Source organism: Micromys minutus (assembly GCF_963924665.1).
Source record: "Micromys minutus genome assembly, chromosome: 11".
In the NCBI taxonomy this organism is placed as follows: domain Eukaryota; kingdom Metazoa; phylum Chordata; class Mammalia; order Rodentia; family Muridae; genus Micromys; species Micromys minutus.
The window spans coordinates 44,923,218-44,943,106 of NC_137980.1; the positions used below are offsets into that span (position 1 = coordinate 44,923,218).

The window sequence follows — 19,889 nt, forward strand, 5'->3', positions numbered from 1 at the left end:
GAAATGACTGTAGACAGCTTACATTAAGCACATTGCCTGTAATAATCTATTAAAATTCTCAAGGCCTTCTTGGCGTTATTGCACTCTACTGAAGCAAAAGGGTTAAGTAAACAGTCCAAAGTCACACTTGTTTCTTAAGATAGGCGCTTGTGTACCCCTGGCTAGCCTCAGCCTCACAGTGTAGCTGGGAATAGACTGACCCACTGATTCTGCCTTCGCACATGCTGGTTTATGCATGCTGGGGCTATAAATCAGGGTCTGATGCATGCTAAGTGTCTACCAATAGAGCTGTATCCTCAGGCCCCCATAAGCACACCTCTCTTTGAACTCAGCCTGGCCTCAGGCCCTCCCCCACTCCTCACCCAAGTTCTCAAGAGGATTCCTTTAATACCCCACTCCATCTGTGGACTTGTGAGGACAGGGCCCGATAGAGCTGCCGGCATGAACTTGCATCTTTGGAGTGGGTCGGTAGGAGTTATCATGGTTACCGACACTGGGCTGGGCCACTGTTTCTCACCCCACCACCAAGGGTTTAGGACTGACTGCTGTTCGTTCATTACATTCGTATCCACCACATTTCCCACGGGCCAGCACTATGCTTAGCACGAGGAAACAGTGAATGGGCTAGAAACTGGCTCCAGCCAGAGATCTTCCACAGTACTCTGTTCTTACAACTGCCGTGTGAATAATTTACTGTCACTGCACAGTCCAGGCTCTGAGGACAAGACAGCAGGCTGGGAAGGAACAGGATTTGCTGTGTGATAAGTCAGGCTCCTCACCCCAGGCACTCTGCTCTCTGACACATCTCCAGTTAGGGACAAAAGGAAAGAAAGGGAGTAGGGATAAGCCAGGTTTGGCGGCTCCCTCAGCTAATTTCAGAACTAGAAAGGCTGAGGCAGGCAGATTCCTTGAGTTTAAGATCAGCCTGAGCTACCCAAGAGAGACCCTGTCTTCTGAAACCCAAACAACCAAGCAGCCAGCCTTCCCGTTTGCGGTATGGGCAGCGCCTTGCCTCCGCCCCTTCAGACCATCCATCAGTTCCAGGTTCTATCTGCCTTTTCCCTCTACTGTCCCTGGTCCATCCCTCCTGCCAATCCAGTGACATTGCTCACTTAATTTAGTGGAACCAATTTTTGCCTCATATTTTAGCCTGGGACAAGACTCTCATCCCAGTTCCTTCATCTTTAAACAGGTTCATCTTAGAGTAGTGAGGTGGCCCATGTCTGTAATCCCAGCACAAGACTCGATGGTTAGGAATTCAAAGTCATCCTTGGCTGCATATTGGGTTCTAGTCTGGCGTGGACCGTATGAGACCCTGTCCAGCCAGGTGAGCCATCTCTGCTCAGCCCCAGAACCCCATTTTACTGACAGAGAAGCGAAGGCCCAGGAAAGTGACGAGAACCCCAATGATACATTGCTGGTGGTTGGTGGAACCCGGAAAGAAATTCACCCCACAGCACTGAGCTGCCTATAGGTAGTGATATGGGGGAGATCATCCCTTTATCCAAAAGGGGCTGGCCAGGGACAAGGCATTTATTTGACAGTGGGGACAACCACTTACACATAGGCTAATTCTACTCCTCATGTAGAGCAAAGAAAATGTGGAGTGCAAAAATTGCCCGCTGTGAGCCATAAATCCCCTTCAACCTGTTTCTCTCCATGCTTCTAGCATGAACATCCAACCTTACGTGTAGAATCCTGGTGGTTAAAGTCATACCTCTTCCCTGCAAGATATCTTGTGTCCTCTAGAGAGCAGAAGCTAGCCACTTGTCATCCTTTGAAGGACCAGATAGGGATGCTTGACCCAGGTATCACCTCTCCTAGGGGCTGATGGCCACATTTTCCTACAAGTTCAGACTAAACAGTTTTCACCTCCAGGCAGCTGTAGAGTCGTCTTGTGCTGTTAGTACAGCTTTCATATATGTTAAGAAGGGATGCTCCACAGATGGTAACGGAAGCCTCAACCCCCTCCACGCTGGAAAGAAGGGTGGGTTTGCTAACAGGCGGAGCTAGACATTGGCCAGGTCTGACTCATGTAGAGGAGGAGGACTGTCAGATGGACTTCCTCCGGGCTCGGGGTCTGTCTGGGTTGCTGTGGCAATGATACATGGCTTCTGGGCTCAAGGGGGGTGAGAAGGCGGGGTTGTCACGGGCCCAGGCCTCCCGCTGATGGAAGGGGTAAGGGATGCAGGTGGAGGCGCCAGCGCGGACGCGGCTCTCGGGCGCCCCCCTGCGGAACACGCTGGCACGGCGGTGGGCTGCGCGCTCTGGGGCGTCGGCGCTGGCAAGGAAGCGCAGGACCACCAGGTTGAGGAAGGCACCGATGACTGTGAGCCCCAGCAGGATGTAAAGGAAGCTGAAGGCCACATAGGGTGGCTTCCTCTGCAGCGCCTCGTCCCTCTGCAACGCCACGAAGTCGCCGAAGCCGATGGTGGTGAGGGTGATGAAGCAGTAGTAGTAGGCATGGAAGAAGGTCCAGCCTTCGAAGTGCGCGAAGGCGGCGGCGCCTAGGGCCAGGGTGGCGGCGCACAGCAGCAGCCCGGCCACCACCATGTTCTCAGCAGACACATGCGGCCGCTGCAGGCCCAGGCAGCGCTTGACTGCTAGTAGCAGACACCTCACCAGCGCGTTCAGACGCTCGCCCAGGCTCTGGAAGGTGACCAGCGTCAGGGGGATGCCCAGGAGGGCATAGAACATGCAGAACACCTTGCCCGAATCCGTGCCCGGCGCAGCATGGCCATACCCTGTGTAAGAAGAGAGTTGGGATTCTGAGAGCCCAGCCCAATCCAAGGCACTCCGGACCTGGGGCCTGCCTGTGCCCAAGAGCGCCAAGCCTCATCTACGTCATTTCTGTCCTCTGACAACCCAGGTATCCCTTCCTCTAGGGGTGGATAGTCCACCCGTGGTTCTTTAGAACCACAGAATTCAGTTGGGCTTCTGTTCCCAGAAGTAGCAAAGGATGGATCTTAACTGTGGACGAAGCTCAGCCCCAAAGCATAGACCCAACAGTTGGAGAGGCAGAATAGCTCTGTATCTGCTTGGCCTAGAGGTTGAAGGGTGTGAAGAATTTGGGCGGTACGGGAAGGTTCTGTGGCTTGGTGTGCATATACCTGACAGATGCTCTGACAGCCTACAGAGTACAGAAAACGACAATCTTAGCAAGTGATGTGTTGGTAGGAGGGAGACATCTTCAGGGGCTTCTTAGCACCTACAGGGTAAAGACCCAGTTCTCACAAGGGACCTCCAGCTCCTTTTCTCCCCTCTTCCAAGTCTGACCTCTCTGCTCACCTCCCCATTTCCCACCCTCAGTCTTACACTTACCTCTTCTCCACTCCCCAGCCTCAAGCCTCTCCTCACCTCTCCACTTCCCAGCCTCACCCCTCCTCTCTCCTTTCCACTCCCCAGCCTCACCCCTCCTCTCTCCTTTCCACTCCCCAACCTCACTCCTCCTCTCTTCTCTACACTCCCCAACCTCACTCCTCCTCTCTTCTCTACACTCCCCAACCTCACTCCTCCTCTCTTCTCTACACTCCCCAGCCTCACTCCTCCTCTCTTCTCTACACTCCCCAACCTCACTCCTCCTCTCTTCTCTACACTCCCCAGCCTCACCCCTCCTCTCTCCTTTCCATTCCCCAGCCTCACTCCTCCCCTCTCCTCAACACTCCCTGGCCTTACCCCTCCTCTCTCTTCAACACTCCCCAGCCTCACCCCTCCTCTCTCCTTTCCACTCCCCAACCTCACTCCTCCTCTCTTCTCTACACTCCCCAGCCTCACCCTTCCTCTCTCCTCTACACTCCCCAGCCTCACCCCTCCTTTTCTCTTTCCACTTCTCAGCCTCAGTCATCCTTCTAATCCCCAGTCTCCAGATTCACCCCTTTAATGTCTACATTCTTCAGGTATACCCCGTCGGGTCCCTACTAGAAAGTCACGTCTACACACGCCCTCTTTTATATTCCCCCCCCCCCCCTTAACAGGTTTCTCTCCCCTTCTCAGCCCTGTTCCTCACTGAACACCAGTTGGCTCTGGATTTCTCTGGTGCTGGCTCTGTTCATGAATTCCCTCATGGATCTACACATGTATGGGCTTCCCTGAGTTGGGTGTCACTGTGCCATTGTGCAAATGTGTAGCTGTGTCTCTTTCTGGAAAGAACAACAGTAACTTGCTCGGGCCCATAACCAGGGAGAAGTGAGGGTGTCCGTCCCCCACAGAGAATGTCCCTTTTCCAGCAAACCTGTCCCATCTACTCAAAGGTAAGACATACAGAGCCATAGAACTGTACGGTTTGACACAGTTATCCCTCCAGTACACAGCAGCTGCCACCGTGGCCAAGGTTAGAAACAAGCACCCAGCCATCAATTGAGGAGCCTGGTTACTCATTTCAGCACCATCCAGGTGATAGGACACTACAGCAGACCACAGTGGCCTTGTCACCATGCACACATCTAACAATACCTAAGGAAGCTCTCGGTTGCCTCTACTAGGGGATGGGAACGGTTGTAATGTTGTATGTTGTTGGCACCCAGAGGCGGAGACTGGGGATATTATCAATATCTTAAAGGGCACAGGACTGGCCCCATTACAGAATTAACTGGGTCAAGATATCAATAGTTCTAAGGTTGAGAAGTCCCAATATTCAGCCTTTTAAAAACATGATATAGCTCTCTAGGGTTGATATTAAAAAGCACCACAATATACTAAATCAGGTCTGGGATACAACCCAGTTGACAGAGCATTTGAATAGCATGCCTGATGTCCCAGGTTCAATTCCCAGTGCCACATAAGAGACAAGCATGGTGGCACACACCTGTAAGGCCCCCAGCACTTGAGAGGCTGGGGCAGGAAGACCATAAGTTCGCTGTTATTCTCGGTTACATCGTGACTCTAAAGCTGGTCTGAGCTACATGAGACCCTGTCTCTAAGTGAAAAGAGCAGGAATCAGTAGACTGTAGATATAATATTCTTATGCCATGTGTGATGATGAGGGGACATGTACACAGAGCATGTAGCCAGAAGTATGCAAGAGGCAGGTAAAGTGTATGTGAACTTGGGAATAGAAAGAGGTTCAGGGGAGAAAGACAAGAGAAAGTGTTGGGTGCATATGGTCACAGTGCCTGATAAGTGTGTTGGAAAATATCTCACTGAAACTCATTGCTGCACGCCACTAATGTACACCAGACCAAAAGACTTCCAGGAAAATGGGGGGCTGGAGTGAGTTCCCTCTTCATTCTGCATCCCTTGGTACCCGATGAAACTTGCAATGTGAACATATACAATGTTTAAAGTCTCAATGTAACAAGCGTTTAAAGCCTCCTTGTGGTCTGCCTCCTTGTGGTAGCAGGGGAGGGATACACTCTGCCCATTACTAAGGTGAACTCCAGGAGGGCAGGAGTCAAGGTAGCCACTTCCATACTTCCAGTCACCCAAGTGGCCAGAAAAGCAAAACATTTCCAGTTTCTCTTCAGTTACGTTTGGTTGGTTTTAGTCTTTTTTTTTTTTTTTTTTTTCCTTCCCCTTCTGTTTCTTTCCCTAGCTTGAGTTTCAGATCAGCGAGGGAAGGAGCCAAACCTGGCTGCTAGGCTGTTTTGGGAAAGGACACGGGAAAGGACAGAGGGGCAGAGACCTCAGATAAGGCACAACCTCTGTGGGTATGGCAAATGAGAGAGGGTCTTGAGGTTGGGACTTGTGGACAAGAGAGGGCAGAAGTGTTAAATGGGAGCTGGCTCTATACTTGGCAAATAATAAATTATTACTAACAAGCAATGCCTGCATAGCCTATGGCCCCATGCTGGGCTCTCATTCCCCCAGCAAGGTAGAATATTTGCCTTTTGCCTTTGACAAAAACATGTGCCAAGAGGGCACACAGTTCCTTGCCTGAGAAGGCAGGTTGCAGGAGATGCTCAGAACTCTGCTTTTGGGGTTGCATGGGGGCTGCTTAAACCCGTGTCTCCCATGCAAGTGCCTCCTCCAAGGTCTGGGCTTCTAATCTGCTCCTCTGAGGGAGGCCACAAGCACACCTAGTAACTATAGCTGGAGCCTCACCGAGGCCACAGCGACATCTGGTAACTGCAGCTGGAGCCCCTTACCAGGTAGCTAACAAACTAGGTTTAAAGCAGGTTCAAAGCCCTGGAGAGCCTGCTTCTCTCTTCTGCAGGTTCCTCAGGCTCAAGCCCTCAAGTCCTGGCCAGATGTGGTTCTGGTAACAGCTGGAGTCCAAATGGTATACATAGGGGCTCCTCTGGATGCCCTAAAGCTTTGGTAATTAGTCATTCCCTTAACAAGTTATTGGACATCTATTCAGTTCCAGAACACACAGCCGTCAGAGGACAACAGGGAGTGTCGATATCACCAGGTTAACAGAATAATTGTTATCTTATACACAAGCAATCTTATTTCCATAATGTTTTCTGTGGGTCAGGTCCTATGCTAAAATGATCTGCACACATGACCTCAATAATGATCTCCATCGCAGCTGGCTTTCCTCCCTCCGCCTTGCAAGACATATTAGCAATCCTAGTTTTCAAAGAACACTGTGGCTCAGAGAAGTCAAGAAACTTATCTAAGGTAACATAGCTGACACCATGGGACAAGAAAGCCTCACTTCTGTTCACCCCGAGAGTCCGGAGTTTCTTTTAACCGCCCCTGTCTCGGTGCAATCCTTTACTGATGCCTACGGCCCTGCATCAGCTAACTGTTTGCCCCATTTCGCTCAGCGAGGCAAATGAACCTCACATGCGCGCTCACATGCCCTTTCCAAAGTCACAGGGGCAGAGGTGGACATCGCACGGGGGGGGGGGGGAAGAGATCAGGACTGAGCCAGAGGGGGAGGATCCGTAGGGCTCACCGATGGTGGTGATGACCGTGATGGCGAAGTAGAAGGAACCCGCGAAGCGCCACTGGCGGCCGGCGCGGTGCGGCTCGGCCTGCAGCGCCAGGCGTTCCAGCTCGCGGTAGTCGTCGGCGGAGAAGCGGTACTTTCTGCGGAACTCGCCCCGCTTCCGAGCCAGCAGCCGCTGCCGGCTGCGCTCCGCCTCGGACTCCAGCGCATCGAAGACCGCGGCGCCCACCAGCAGGTAGGACAGGATGCACAGGATGAGCGCCGCCGTGCGCGCGCTCTGCTTCCTCATCGCGGCTCGCCGGCTCCAAGTGCTGGTTTCCGGACGCCCCGACGGCGCCCGCTCCATCCCCGCTGCGCCCTCCCCCTCCGCGTACAGCAGGGGGCGGGCTCTGAGCGCTCCCGACGCTCCCCACCCTACCCACGCAGGTGCGGGCAGGGACATCTGGAGATGAGGTCCGGCCCAGGTGTGCACACCACCATCCCTAACTTGCCCTAGGTCTTGGGGGCTCGGCACCCTTTCCTTCCTCTCAACTGTCATCTAGCAGATACTTACCAAGCGTCTTCTCGTGCCCTCCATTCTCGGTAGGAGTAGGTGCAAGCTGGGAGGGCTGATAAATGGACAAAAAGATGAAGGAAGACAGGTGTGATGAAGGAGGAAAATAGTAGTGCTTCAGGAGGTGCGTGCCAAGTCATCCAAGAGTGACCAGGGCAAGGAAATCCAGGCCACACACACACACACACACACACACACACACACACACACACACACACACGTAGGTTCCTCGATAAAGCAAAAGGGAGGTGACTTGGTGACAGGGAACAACAGAGAAGCTGGTGTGACTAGAGCCAAGAGAATTAGGATGCAGGCTGGAGAGACAGGAGGACCAGAGAGAAGTGACTTCTACAAATTCATTTCTCAAAAAGACCTGTTTTTATTTATGTGAGCACACTGTAAACGGTCTTCAAGACATACGCACACAACACCGGATCCCATTACAGATGGCTGTGGCCACCATGTGGGTGCTGGGAATTGAACTCAGGACCTCTGGAAGAGCAGTCAGTGCTCTTAACCACTGAGCCATCTCTCCAGCCCTACGAATCCATCTTTTTATTATTTAATTTTTGTTTTATATTTGCCTGCATGTCTGTCTGTGTCCCACGTGCACAGTGCCCATGGAGGCCAGGAGACGGTGTAGGATCTCCTGGAACTGGGGTTACAGATGCTTATGAACCACCATGTGGTTGTTGGGAGTCAAAACCCAGGTCCTCTGGAAAAGCAGCCAGTGCTCTTAACCACTGAGCCACCTTTCCAGATCCCAGGGTGATTTTTCAGGACAATCGAAAACCACAGAAAAGCTGTAAGCAAAAATACAGCTCCGCTACCATCTGTTTTTGTTTTGTTTTGTTTTTCTTTTCAAAAGGGATCAGAGCCAGTCATGGCGGTCCACATTTGTAGTCTCAGCCCTTGGGGGGTGGCAGCAGAGAGATCTGAAGTCCAAATCCAGACTAGGCTAAATGACACCGTGTCTCAACCCCACACCTTGGAAAAATCAAGGGGCTGCCACGTGGAAGAGAACAGGTGACAGAATGAAGACCAGCCAGGGGATGGCATCAATCAGTACAGGCTGAGGGGCTAGCCTTCCGTAGCAGACGAAGGGAAGCAGATAGCCCTGGGATACAGTAGAAAGTTGAGCACACAGCAATAAGCTCTCTGGCCTCCAGACACTCCAGACACCGAGCCAAGCTTTAGCCAGTGGTTCCTTGCAGAACTGACACATGCCACTCCCAGGCCCGATCTCTAAAGTCCTGCCCCCATGCCACACCACCCTTTCCTTTGCCAGAAGACTGAACAGACGTAGCACCACAAAAGAGCACATCGAAGCTGTCTGCTGTCAGGACCAGCTGTTCTGAGCATCTGATCTGAGGCCCGGGGGCCAATCTGTCACTGAGGCTGATACACCCTGATTCACGGGTCAAGAGTTACCAGTGAATTTGGCTGGGAGGATACAGGGAAGGACTCTGGATGAGCACCAGGGTATGACCCGAGCTGCTAGGTGTCCATTGACCCCACTTCTGAAGGACCCCACTAGTGTCCCCATGCTCCAAAATGATACTCTTTCAGAGTCCCACATATATAAAGGCGTGTGGCGCAGGGCCAGTTAACCCTCACCGGAAGCTGTTAGCAGCAGCTGGCCTTTCCACGTGTCTACTGCAGCTTGGCACACATTACTATCATCATGACTACTCAGGCCTGTTTCCCCAAAGCCTCTCACCCTTGCCTGCTCCACCCACCCTCGACTTTCAGTTCCTGCTGTAAACTCTCGCCAGACTCCTTACAGCCTTCTCCAGCCAATATCTGCCAGAGGCCATGTACCAGCAGAAGTACCATCCAGGTACTGATGTGTTTAAGCCCTCCCAACTCAACTGGTTCACACCCTGGCCACTCTCAGCACAGTTGGACTTGTTTCCTGACAGCACCCCAGGTGCTCTCCCCTGAGATCCTCCCTCAGAGCACCAGCCATCAGGTCATCTTCCATACATCCACTGTAACCCTCAGTTCCACTCCCCAGGACCGTTCTTTGGTCCAGCACTCAGACCTGTGTGTACGCTAAAAGTGGTAGTTTAAGGTCAAATGAGGACTTGTGTGTGCAACTAGGAGCAGCCACTTCCGTCGCATCCTGAGCATGGGTTGGTTTAATTTCACGATCGCCGAAATGTTTTTGTTTGGTTGGTTGGTTTGATTTTACTTTTTTTCTGCCTGTCTCTTAAGGAACTTCAGTAGCGTAAGAATGGCCCCTAGGGATGCCTATGTCTCATCCTTGGCCGCCTGACAGAGGGAAGCTGAGGATGCTGAGCTTGCTTCAGCACCGGAACGATCTCCAGTCTCCAGGGGGTTCAGCATCACCATGAGGGTTCCTGTGTCTGGACGATGAAGGCAGGAGAGATACCCACAGATTTGGCAGCATAAGTTAATCACCCTGATCAGAGGAGGAAGGACCCCAAGATGAGGCAGAGCAGGTGACACCCAGAAGCTGGAAGTAGGAGAAGATAGGCCCTTTCGTAGTCTCCAAGGAGTGTGGACACACAGGCACCTTTATTCTAGCCCAGGGTCCAGAGAACCAAAAAGTTCTTTTTGGTGGGGAGGGGGGATGGCTGTGGATGTGCAAGTGGGGGATATGCATGCACATGTGTGTGCATGAGTGCACAGGCCACATGCCAATTTTGAATGTTACTTCTCAAGAGTCACCCACCTTATTATTTTCCTGGAACAGGATCTCTTATTATGGTGCAGCGCTCTCCAATTCAGTGGGCAGCCAGCCAGCCCCAGAGATCCTCTTGACCTCCTCTGCTGGCATTAGAAACCTGTGCCACCACACCTGACTAAAAACTGGGTACGGGGGTTAATCTTACATTCTCCCACTTGTGCCGCAAGCACTTTACTGGCTGAGCTCTCCCTCTCTCTCTCTCTCTCTCTCTCTCTCTCTCTCTCTCTCTCTCTCTCTCTCTCTCTCTCTCTCTCTCTTCTCAGCCCCTAAAGGTAATTTGGAGAGGAATGGGAGGTAGGGGTAAATCTTCATGTTTTCAGTAATAGAAAGCTGACACGGAAGAGTGCAGAAGCCAGCCATGAGGATTTGCCTAGGAGCATTTAGCCACCGTTGGGATCACTGTTGGGACCTGGGACAGAATTGGGGCTTGGTGCCTCTAGAGGAAGATTTGCACGCCTTCACCCCTGAGAGTCAGGATGGCAGCCAAGTGGCCCAGAAGCGGGGTGCTGACACAGGATAGCTAACACAGTTGGCACGGCTCTATTTTTAGTAAGGGCATCAGCAAGTTTGTTTTTCTGATTCTTCTCTGCATCAGAGAGGTAGAAACCTGGGCAGGAATCTAAGGGTGGGGGCAGGGCACCAGGCCCTTCCAGTGGAGAAGGGTCCTGGAGACCAGCAGGTTTGGTCGTGGCGGAGTGGGGGTGGGGAAGCTGAGGTCCATGAAGACCTGAGTTCGAATTCTTACTCCCTCGCATTCTACTTGGGTGTCCACGGATAGACCATTCCCACCTCTCCGTGCTTCAGTTTCCTCGTGTGAGAACCGAAATACCCATGTTCCCCGCAAAGGACGCCACAGACGCTGGGACATGCCGCTTCCCCAGTGCCCCCGAGCTGCTTGCTAGCCTTGTTTTCTCCCTTTTCAAAATAGTCTACAGATGCCAGACATTCTGTTTTCAGAAACAGAGGAGAGGCCAGAGGCTCTGGAGCCCTGTGTGTGCTCGGCATTACAATATTGTCACCTCTACAGGTCGAAAAAGAGAAGGTGTTGACCCACCAAGCCCTGTGGTCTCATGGCTGAGACCAGACTTGAACGTGGGGCTGCCTGAGTCCCCAAACTTGTTAGGCAAGACACCATTGGCCATAGCACCCTTCCACCGGCCCTGGGGTCCTTGCTTTATCTGCAGGACGGCTGTAAGAGCCTTAGTGGGTGGAGCTGCCCCACCACTATGAGGATCCTGAGACACAGAGCTGAGACGTGCTATCCTCAGAGTCTGCCGGAGTGGATAAATGGGGCCACGCAGGCGCTTGTCTGGCCCTGCCAGGCAGGTGACTCTTCCCTGTTCTTGGCATTTTTGGTTCAGCAGCTCTATTTTAAGCAAGAAGAGGTTAGAGTTTGTATACGTGTGTTTCTCAGCTTGGAAAGTCATCTGCTGAGCAGGCACCAAAAACAGAACTCCCTAAAGACACTCCCTTCAGATCCTCACCCCCCACCCCTGTCCTGTCTACCCCCACTGCCCCCACCTTAGAGACCTGAGGAGACCTTGTGATCTTCCTCTGTTCTCTGGTGCTAGCAAGGTACCCATGGTCCTTCAGTGAGGCCTGGGTGCTCCTTAAAACTCGAAGTCTTTGCCACTCCCGTGTTGGGGAGAGGAAGATAGAGCCCAAAACAAGGGGGGGGGGACTCATTTAAGGCCACACAAGAACAGGTGGTGAGCAAGGGTCCAGGATGGAGTAGTTAGTTATCTGAGTGAGCTGGAGCTAGGTCCCATCTTAGATGTGTGTCTACACCTCTCTGAGCCTCAGTTTGCCCATCTCTGCCCCAACAGGTGGGTAGGAATATCCGCCTGACAGGATTTCTGTGAGGATCAAATAAATGTGCTCAGAGCCTCACCAGCAAATGTCAACACCCCTCCCCCAAAGCAGTATTTCCCCCTAGACCTTCTGTATTGCTCCTTCTGAAAGACTTCGGGGATCATAAGCAATTGCTTTTTACAGTTAGAATGCTCTTCAGTGACTTTCCAGAAGGCCGGCAGGCTCAGGCGTTGTTATTTTTTTCCTTGATAAGATCCCTCTGTGTTCCTCTTAACAGAATTGACTGTTTTTCACCCCAGGGGACATCCTTGGAAGCTCCTTAGAGAGCAGCGGTGGCTTGTCTGCAGCCTGACTGTCACTCTGGGATCTGGGCTGCCTGACAGGATTGCTAACCAAAGAATGCGAATGACAGGGGACAGGTAGGGTGTGTTCCAAATGTTCTGGCCACTGGAAGAGGAGCATTCCTCTCTGGAGAACCTGGGGGGGCACACCACAGTCACATCAACACTAGCGGGTACCACTGTCCCAGGGGGACAAGGAAGTTACCTGGGGGACAAACAGCAGCCTTGTGAGCATGTTCCCTCTCCAGTAGAGTCCTGACATTTGTATATGACCATTGACCTTTAAGCCACCGAGACTTGCTCTTCACCGCACGAGGATCGATGCTCTTCGGTTAACTGAGATATTAAAGCCTCCACTACTCACTACTAAAGTCTTACTTTGCTAACAGTTAATAATAAAAATCTGCTGTAGGTCAGGCACACACCTTCAACTCCAGCAGAGGCAGGCAGATCTCTGGAAGTTTGAGGCCAGCCTGCTCTACAGAGCAAATTCAGCAGAGCTACATAGTAGAGCATGTCTCAAAACAAACAAACCAATGAACGAACACAAAACAATGTCAAAGGAACATTGAGAGTTATCAAATAATTCTCCGTCTGAGTGCGTTTTAGAATATACACAGTCAAGCAGTCTTAAAATTTTGTTTCTGTCTGTGGTGGTTTGAATAAGGGTGACCACATAGCCTCAGATGTTTGAACACAGGACCCCCAGTTGGTGGTATTGGGAGGTTTAGAAGGTGTGGCCTTGTCAGGGGGTGTGTCACCAGAGAGGGAGAACTTTGAGGTTTCAAAGACAGGGCTCCTCCAGGTACACTCATTTTCTGTTTGTGATTTAACATGTGAACTCTAGAACCATAAGCTCAAACAAACCTTGGCTGTGGTATTTTATCACAACAGTGGCCAAGGCCATTCTCAACACCCTACCCCACTCTGTCTTGTTTCCTGTTGTATCTTTGTTCTGAGTTAGAGGATCATTCTAAATCATGAAAACTTCCTCGGTGGTCTTTCTCTATCTCCCTCTCCCTCCCGCCACCCTCTCTCTCCTCCCTCCCTCCCTCCCTCTCTCTCTTTCTTAAAGATCTCTCTATGTGGTACAGGCTGGTCTTGAACCCACACTCCTCCTACCTCAGCCACCTGAGTGCCGAGAATACAGGCATATGCCACCACACATGAAGCATGAAGCAGGAATGCCTTTAGTTAATCCACACAGTGGGGCATGGCCTAGGCACTTTGATCCCACCCTAGAGAAAAGGAAACTGAGGCCTAGAAGGATACAGGACATGTTGAAGTCACCAGGCCACCTCCTGTGCACTCTCTCCTCTTGGCAGCCACACTTCCCCACAGCAGGGAGGAGTTTGCCAGGCAAACAGGTGACCTTGGCTGTGCCATGTGACAGTCAGAGGTCAGCTGCTGAAAAGCTCCATCCTTCGTTCTGCTGAGAACAAGAGCTGTTGCAGAAGATGACGTGGCCTAGAGATAGCAAGAAGAGATGGAAAAGCTGACCAGGAAAGTCATATGCTGGGGGTTGACAAGATGGCTCAGTCAGGAGTTTGCTTACCCTACAAATATAAGGATCTAAGGCCAAGCCCGGGCACCCGTGTTAAAAGCCAGGTATGGTGGTGTGTGCCTGTAATTGCAATGGGTGAGTAGAGACAGAGGGCTCCCTGGATCTTGCTGACTGATCAGCTTGGATGAGTTCCAGGCCAGTGAGAGACTCCATCTGAGAGAAAGGTGAGTGGTGCTTGGTAAACGACACCCAAAGTTATCCTCTGGACTGTGTGACTGCACACATGCATATGTACCTGCACATACATGTGCACCCACATGAACACACAGAGAAATGCATGTGTTCAAAGTTGCACAGCGTGGAGCAGTACCTTCATGCCTTATCCACTGGTCACATGTGGCCATATATATTCAAATGTGTTATAATTCAGCTATGCTTAGAAATTCAGTCCTAAATTCTGGGGCTAGAGAGACGGCCCCACAGTGACAAGTGTTCGCTGTTTGCCGCTCCTGTGGAGGGGCCACTTCAGTCCTCAGCACCCACACGGTAGCTCATAGCCATAAATCCAGTTTCAGGAGATCTGAGACCCTCTTATGATATCCTTGGATTTGAATGCTGATTTTAATCTTCAGTAATCCTGGGCCTCAGTTTACTCACCTGTGAAGTAGGGATAATGATTCTGTAAAAGCTCCCAGATCCACCAGAGCTGGGATTGGAGTTGAGTCAGTTACTCAAGTAACAGGGACCATTTTTTTCTGATGTACCGGAAACTGAATCCAGAGTCTCCTTCTCACACTACGCACGCTCTCTCCCAGTGAGTCTTATCCCAGCCCTCTCTCTTGTTTTGAGTCAGGATCTTGCTAAGTTGCCAAGGTTGGCCTCTGAATTCACTCTGCAACACAAGCTGCCTCCCCAAGTAGCCAGAATTACAGGTGTGCAGCACACCCCACTCACAAGATTTTTAAAAATGGCATGCTAGGAACAGAACCCTAGACTCAGAGGACATCAGCTAAGCGAGAGCTAACACAGAGGTCAACAGCCCTGTCTCCGGGGAGTTCTTTAAAATGCAACACACCTGGAAGACTTTATTCAATGAAAAACAAACCCTTGTCTTCCAATCTGTTCCTAGAGTTTAGTCCAGTTCATGAACTTCGCACTTTGCCCCCATGTGTGACGATCATCCGGGGACTGGCAGCCATCTGGTGGGAGAGCAGAACAGACTCTTCTACATTCTTGTGGTTTTTCCTTTTTAACATTATTTTTATTATGTTGACTGTGTGTATGTGTGTACATGTGTGCATATGTACATGTGTGTGCACTTGTGTGTATTGTGCATGTGCATGCATGTATGTGTGCATGTATGCATGTGTGTATGTGTGTGCATTGTGTGCATGTATGTATGTGTGCATGTGTGCATGTGTGTGCACATGTGTGTATTGTGTGTGTGCACATATGTGTGCATGTATGCATGTGTGTATGTGTGTGTGCCTGCACACATGAGGCCAGGCACCTGCGGAGACATCGAGCCCCTGGAGCTGGAGTTACAGGCAGTCATGAGCCACTTGATGGGGTGCTGGGAATCAAACCTAGGACCTCTGTAAGAGCAACACAAGCTCTTAGCCGCTGAGCTGTCACTCCAGCCGTCTCCTGGACATTTCTTTCCAGATCTTTCAGAGTTGTTTCCTCCATGCCCAATTTAAAGTAGTTTTTAAACCGCAAGTCTTCACTGAGTTTTCATTAGAAAACAAATCTGTCCCTTTTGTGTTCATATCTCACTAGCTTATGGGATCGTTAATCCAATTGCCTCTTCACAAAGGCCAGTGTGGCTGCTGTAGGCCAGTTTGGTAACAAACCCAACAGACTCTTGGCAAGCATGCAATCTGTTGGCAGAATGCCAGAGGGGACAAGGGTGTGCTGGCCGCTCAGCCAGCGTGTGGCAGGAGTGTCCCATTCAAACAGTCTGCAGATTCCTGATTAGCTGGGTAAGCTGGCTAAACAGATTGCTAACAAGAGTCTTGTTGACACCCTAATTCTAGCAAGGACTCCACAGTGTGGTGTTGACTCTGAGATACCTGCCCAGCAGGACTTTACATCTGCCAGCCTCTGTTACAGCCACACGTGTTTTATGTGATGAGTGTCACCAACTGGGTGCAAGTGAGAGTGTGGGTTCCAGGCATGGCCTTTAGGGAACAAGGGGACTTCTGCAGCTCTGTCTGCAATGTAGAAGCAGAGGAGTCTGTGCCCTGAGTAATGGTGGGTCACCGTGTAATTGGCCAGGAGCGTCACACAAGGGGACCATCCTGTCAGAATGCTTGCCTGGTTTAGTGAGGCAGCTAGTATTACCCTGACACACTTATCATGTAAGTTCTTGAGACAATCAAATCAGACGATACATACACAACAAATCCATAAGTGGGTCTTTCTACTGTTTCAGAGTTTTAGATAAAGTCTAACGTATAGCTAAGGTCAAACAGCAGGCACCAATATTCCAGAAAGCTCCAAGATTCACCTGCAGGGCCTTCTTAGAAACACTCCATTGGCTTCCTCCTACTCCAGCCCCTTCAGCCCACACAGTGAGGTCAAGGGCAAGTGTTAGAGCCAGAGAACAGGTTTAGATCCTGGGCCTACAACACACTAACTACAAGACCCTGGTAAAATTGTGTCTGCTCCCTAGGTGACATTATATGATAATATCTGTCACCTCATTCCCCAGACACGCAGAGACTGTGAGGCCAGCCTGAATCATGGCTGCAGGCTGATCCCTCCCTCTGATCCCTGCGTCCTTTGTCTCCCGGACTTCTGAACCCTGCCAAACACTATCCACATAGGTTGGTTCTTTATCTAGTTGGAAGCCAGAGGAGTTTAGCCTCGCAGGGAAAAAAAAATGATATTTAGAGTCACAAGGCATAGCAAGAGCCACCCAGGTCAAGAGCAGGCAGCCTGGAGAAATGGCTTAGGTGGAGAATCTGGCCAAAAGGAGACTCTGCAGCCATCTGTGGTATCTCTGCACAGATGGTCTGGAGACACAGCAGGCCTGGGAGTCGTGTGGATCTGGTTCAGTGGGTGGAGGGTTATCTCAGGGTCCCTGGGTTGCTTAAGCAAAGTGACTTAGTCATGGTTATACATAACAAAGGTCTTCTTAGCTATGCTGTGTGGCCAATAGGAGAAGGTTCTCACGATTGAGTCATCCAGGGGACAGACACGGTTACACAGCTCAGGGATAAACGATTAAATAATACACTCAGCACAGATAGTAAAACGACGACGACAACAACAAACCCACAAACAAACAAACAAACAAACAAACAAACAAACCTGGCTATCTCTAGCGCCACTTCACGCTGAAGCAGCAGCTCCCACAGGTCTCCAAATGGGCTGCACTTTTGCATCTGGGCAACAGGGGGCAGCAGTGACCTCTAGACGCAGGACTTCAATGGGCTGGCAGTCTCTCCACTGTTCATGCTTACAAATGTCACTAGGGGGCAGCACTGTGTTACAGGTACCTCTACCAGAGCCCGTTTGAAATCACAGATTTTAGTGAAGTGGTGACTCGTGGGCTGGGGACTGCGGACTCAGGAACCGCCAGCTCCTGCTTTGACCAGGTTCTTGAGGAGGGGCAGGCTGTTCTTGGACAATAGACAAATGACCCCATGTAATCTAGGAAAGGAAGGAAAAAAGCAAGGAAAAAAAAAGATTGAAAGGAGAGAGGAGAGACAGGGCAGATAAAACGTAGGAGAGGAAAGACAGGAAAGGGTAAGAGGGAAATGAGAGAGGAGCGCACAGCCCCTGGGTTCGGCGGGTTCTGCGCGTCCGAGCCTTGATAGTATCTGTAATCTTACCTCTCTGGCCTGTTTCCCCCTGTAGAGCAGAAATTCCTTCAAGCACCTCACATTTTTTAAGGTCTTGGATAGATGCAGCAGGACACGGGAAATACTCACTAGACAATGGTGCTTTCAGCTGCTTGGTACCATCCTGGTGCCAACTCCCAGGAAAGGTCTTGAGGACCAGGTTCTCTAGAGTTGTTGCCAGTTAGGACAGATGCTGGGCATCTAGGCAGGCTAGGGATCTCTCACTCCATCTCCCTCCCTCCCTCCCTCCCTCCCTTCCTCCCTCCCTCCCTTCCTTCCTCCCACCCTCCCTTCCTTCCTCCCACCCTCCCTTCCTTCCTCCCACCCTCCCTCCCTCTCTCTGCTTTTCACCTAAGGAGCCCTGTTCCCCTCGACATGCATAAACTTGGGGTGCCCTCAGTCCACAGAGACCAACTGTGCTGGGAGCCTCAGCCACAGCTGACAGAAAGAGTCTCCAGAGAGCACTGGGCCTGCAACAGGAAGTCCCCCCCACCCCCCCACCCCCCCCCCGCTGTTCTAGCCCAGCACTAAGGAAGTGAGGGCAGACACTTTCTTTGGGTTCAGCTAGACAGACCCAGTTAGCTCGAATCTGAAAGCCTGAGGGAGGAAGAAGATCAGAAGGTCACCTACGAGCCCAACACGGGCTCCTCACACCGGGCGGGCTCCTGTCTCTACCCTTCAGTCATTCTGACTACAGAATCATGCAGGCTGACCTTCCTCCCTGGTTGGCAACTCTGGGAGAGTGGCAGCCTTGCCTCCTGAGGTCCCTTCTTCCTTCAGGGACAGCTTTGGGTCTGTCAGCCTTGCACCTGCCACCAGGTGGCAGCTCTCACTTCTAGGTGTGGTGCTGATCTTGGTTTCTTAGCTGGTCTCTGATGGACTCCGTCAGTACCTACAGTAAATGGTTCTTTTCTTCTCCCCCTTCCCACCATTGGTCAATAAAGAGTGCGAGGCTCCAAGTGTGCAAAGCTCAGGGACAGGTGACACTCACGCCTGTGGAGATGGAAATCAGGTAGGACGGGGGTCGCCTGAGCAGGAGAAGCGGGCTGCAGGAAGCACAGGGCTTTCTGAGGCAATGGGAACATTATATACTTGAATGGAGGTGTTGGTCACACGGGTACACAGTTGTAAAGACTCAAGACAGAGTTTGTGCCCTTGTACATCTGTGTGAATTACATACATCTTAAAATTTCATAGGGGGAAAATCACTGTTTAAACATGGAGATTATGGTTGTTTGTTTAGTTTTTGTCTTTTGAGACACAATCTCACTGTATGGCTCTGGCTGGCCTGGAACCCAATATGTAGAACAGGGTGGCCTCAAACTCACAGAAATCCATCCACCTGCCTCTGCCTCAGAGTTCTGAGATTATAGGCGTGTGTCACCACGCTAGCCAGAGACATCTTTGACGGCTTGATTAGACCTTGATGATAACTCTAGTTTAAAAAACATTGTGTGTGTGTGTGTGTGTGTGTGTAAGATCACACACACAGTTCCTGGAATTTACCAAATAGGCTAGGCTGACTATGGAGCCCCGGGAACCCTCCTGTCTCCAATTCCCCAGGACGAGTATCATGAGGGAGTGTCAGCACACTTGGCCTTTGGATCTAGGCTCCAGGGACTGATCCCGGCTTTTCCTGCTTTCCTGCCAAACACTTTACCAACCAAGCCGCTTCCCAAGCCACAAAGCCGACTGTGGGAGAGGGCGCAACATGTATATTTAGGAAGTTTTGTTTCATTTCTGCACAAAAACACAAGACACCGAACAAAATTCCACACTCGATTTGGGTGTTTATTCCAGGTTGGGCCAGTCCTCCCGAGAAGGGTACTCTGCTGTCCCTTGTCTTTCTCATGCTGAAGGGAAAGGTCCTGGTCTGCCAGAGATGTGGAGCCTCCTGCTTTGGGAGTGCTTAAGAGACGTGCATTCTCACAAATACAGAGGTCAAGTTCGTGGACGCTCTTTTCGGATGCTCTTAGGGATAGTGTGATTTCATCTCTTCATGTTCACAGAGAATTCTGCCCCTGAATTCTTCCTGGGCAGGCAGGGTGTTCTCAGATCAGGGAAGGCACACTTACGAGTCTTACGAATTCACCCATAATTTGGAGGGACAAGTGGAAAGAAGTCCAAGAAGGGAACTGGAAGTTTCAGGCAATCTGCTGCCCAGTACCTATCTCCCAGCATGGTGGCCAGGCTTGCCCGGTATAGCCTCTTCTTCCCTTGTAATGGAAGTTTTGAGAGAATGCTGTCCCGTGTGCAAGTTTGGTAAGGAACTATCCAGGAGAA

General features: G+C 51.1%; 1 protein-coding gene across 1 annotated transcript; it reads right to left on the reverse strand.

Annotated features, from left to right (window-relative positions):
* Positions 1-2,052: 2,052 nt before the first annotated feature.
* KCNK15 (potassium two pore domain channel subfamily K member 15) lies at positions 2,053-7,181 on the reverse strand (the record flags this gene model as incomplete). Its single annotated transcript, XM_080925181.1, has 2 exons — positions 2,053-2,744; positions 6,842-7,181. 2 exons carry the CDS (start codon positions 7,179-7,181, stop codon positions 2,053-2,055), a joined length of 1,032 nt encoding a protein of 343 aa, XP_080781307.1.
* Positions 7,182-19,889: the final 12,708 nt, after the last annotated feature.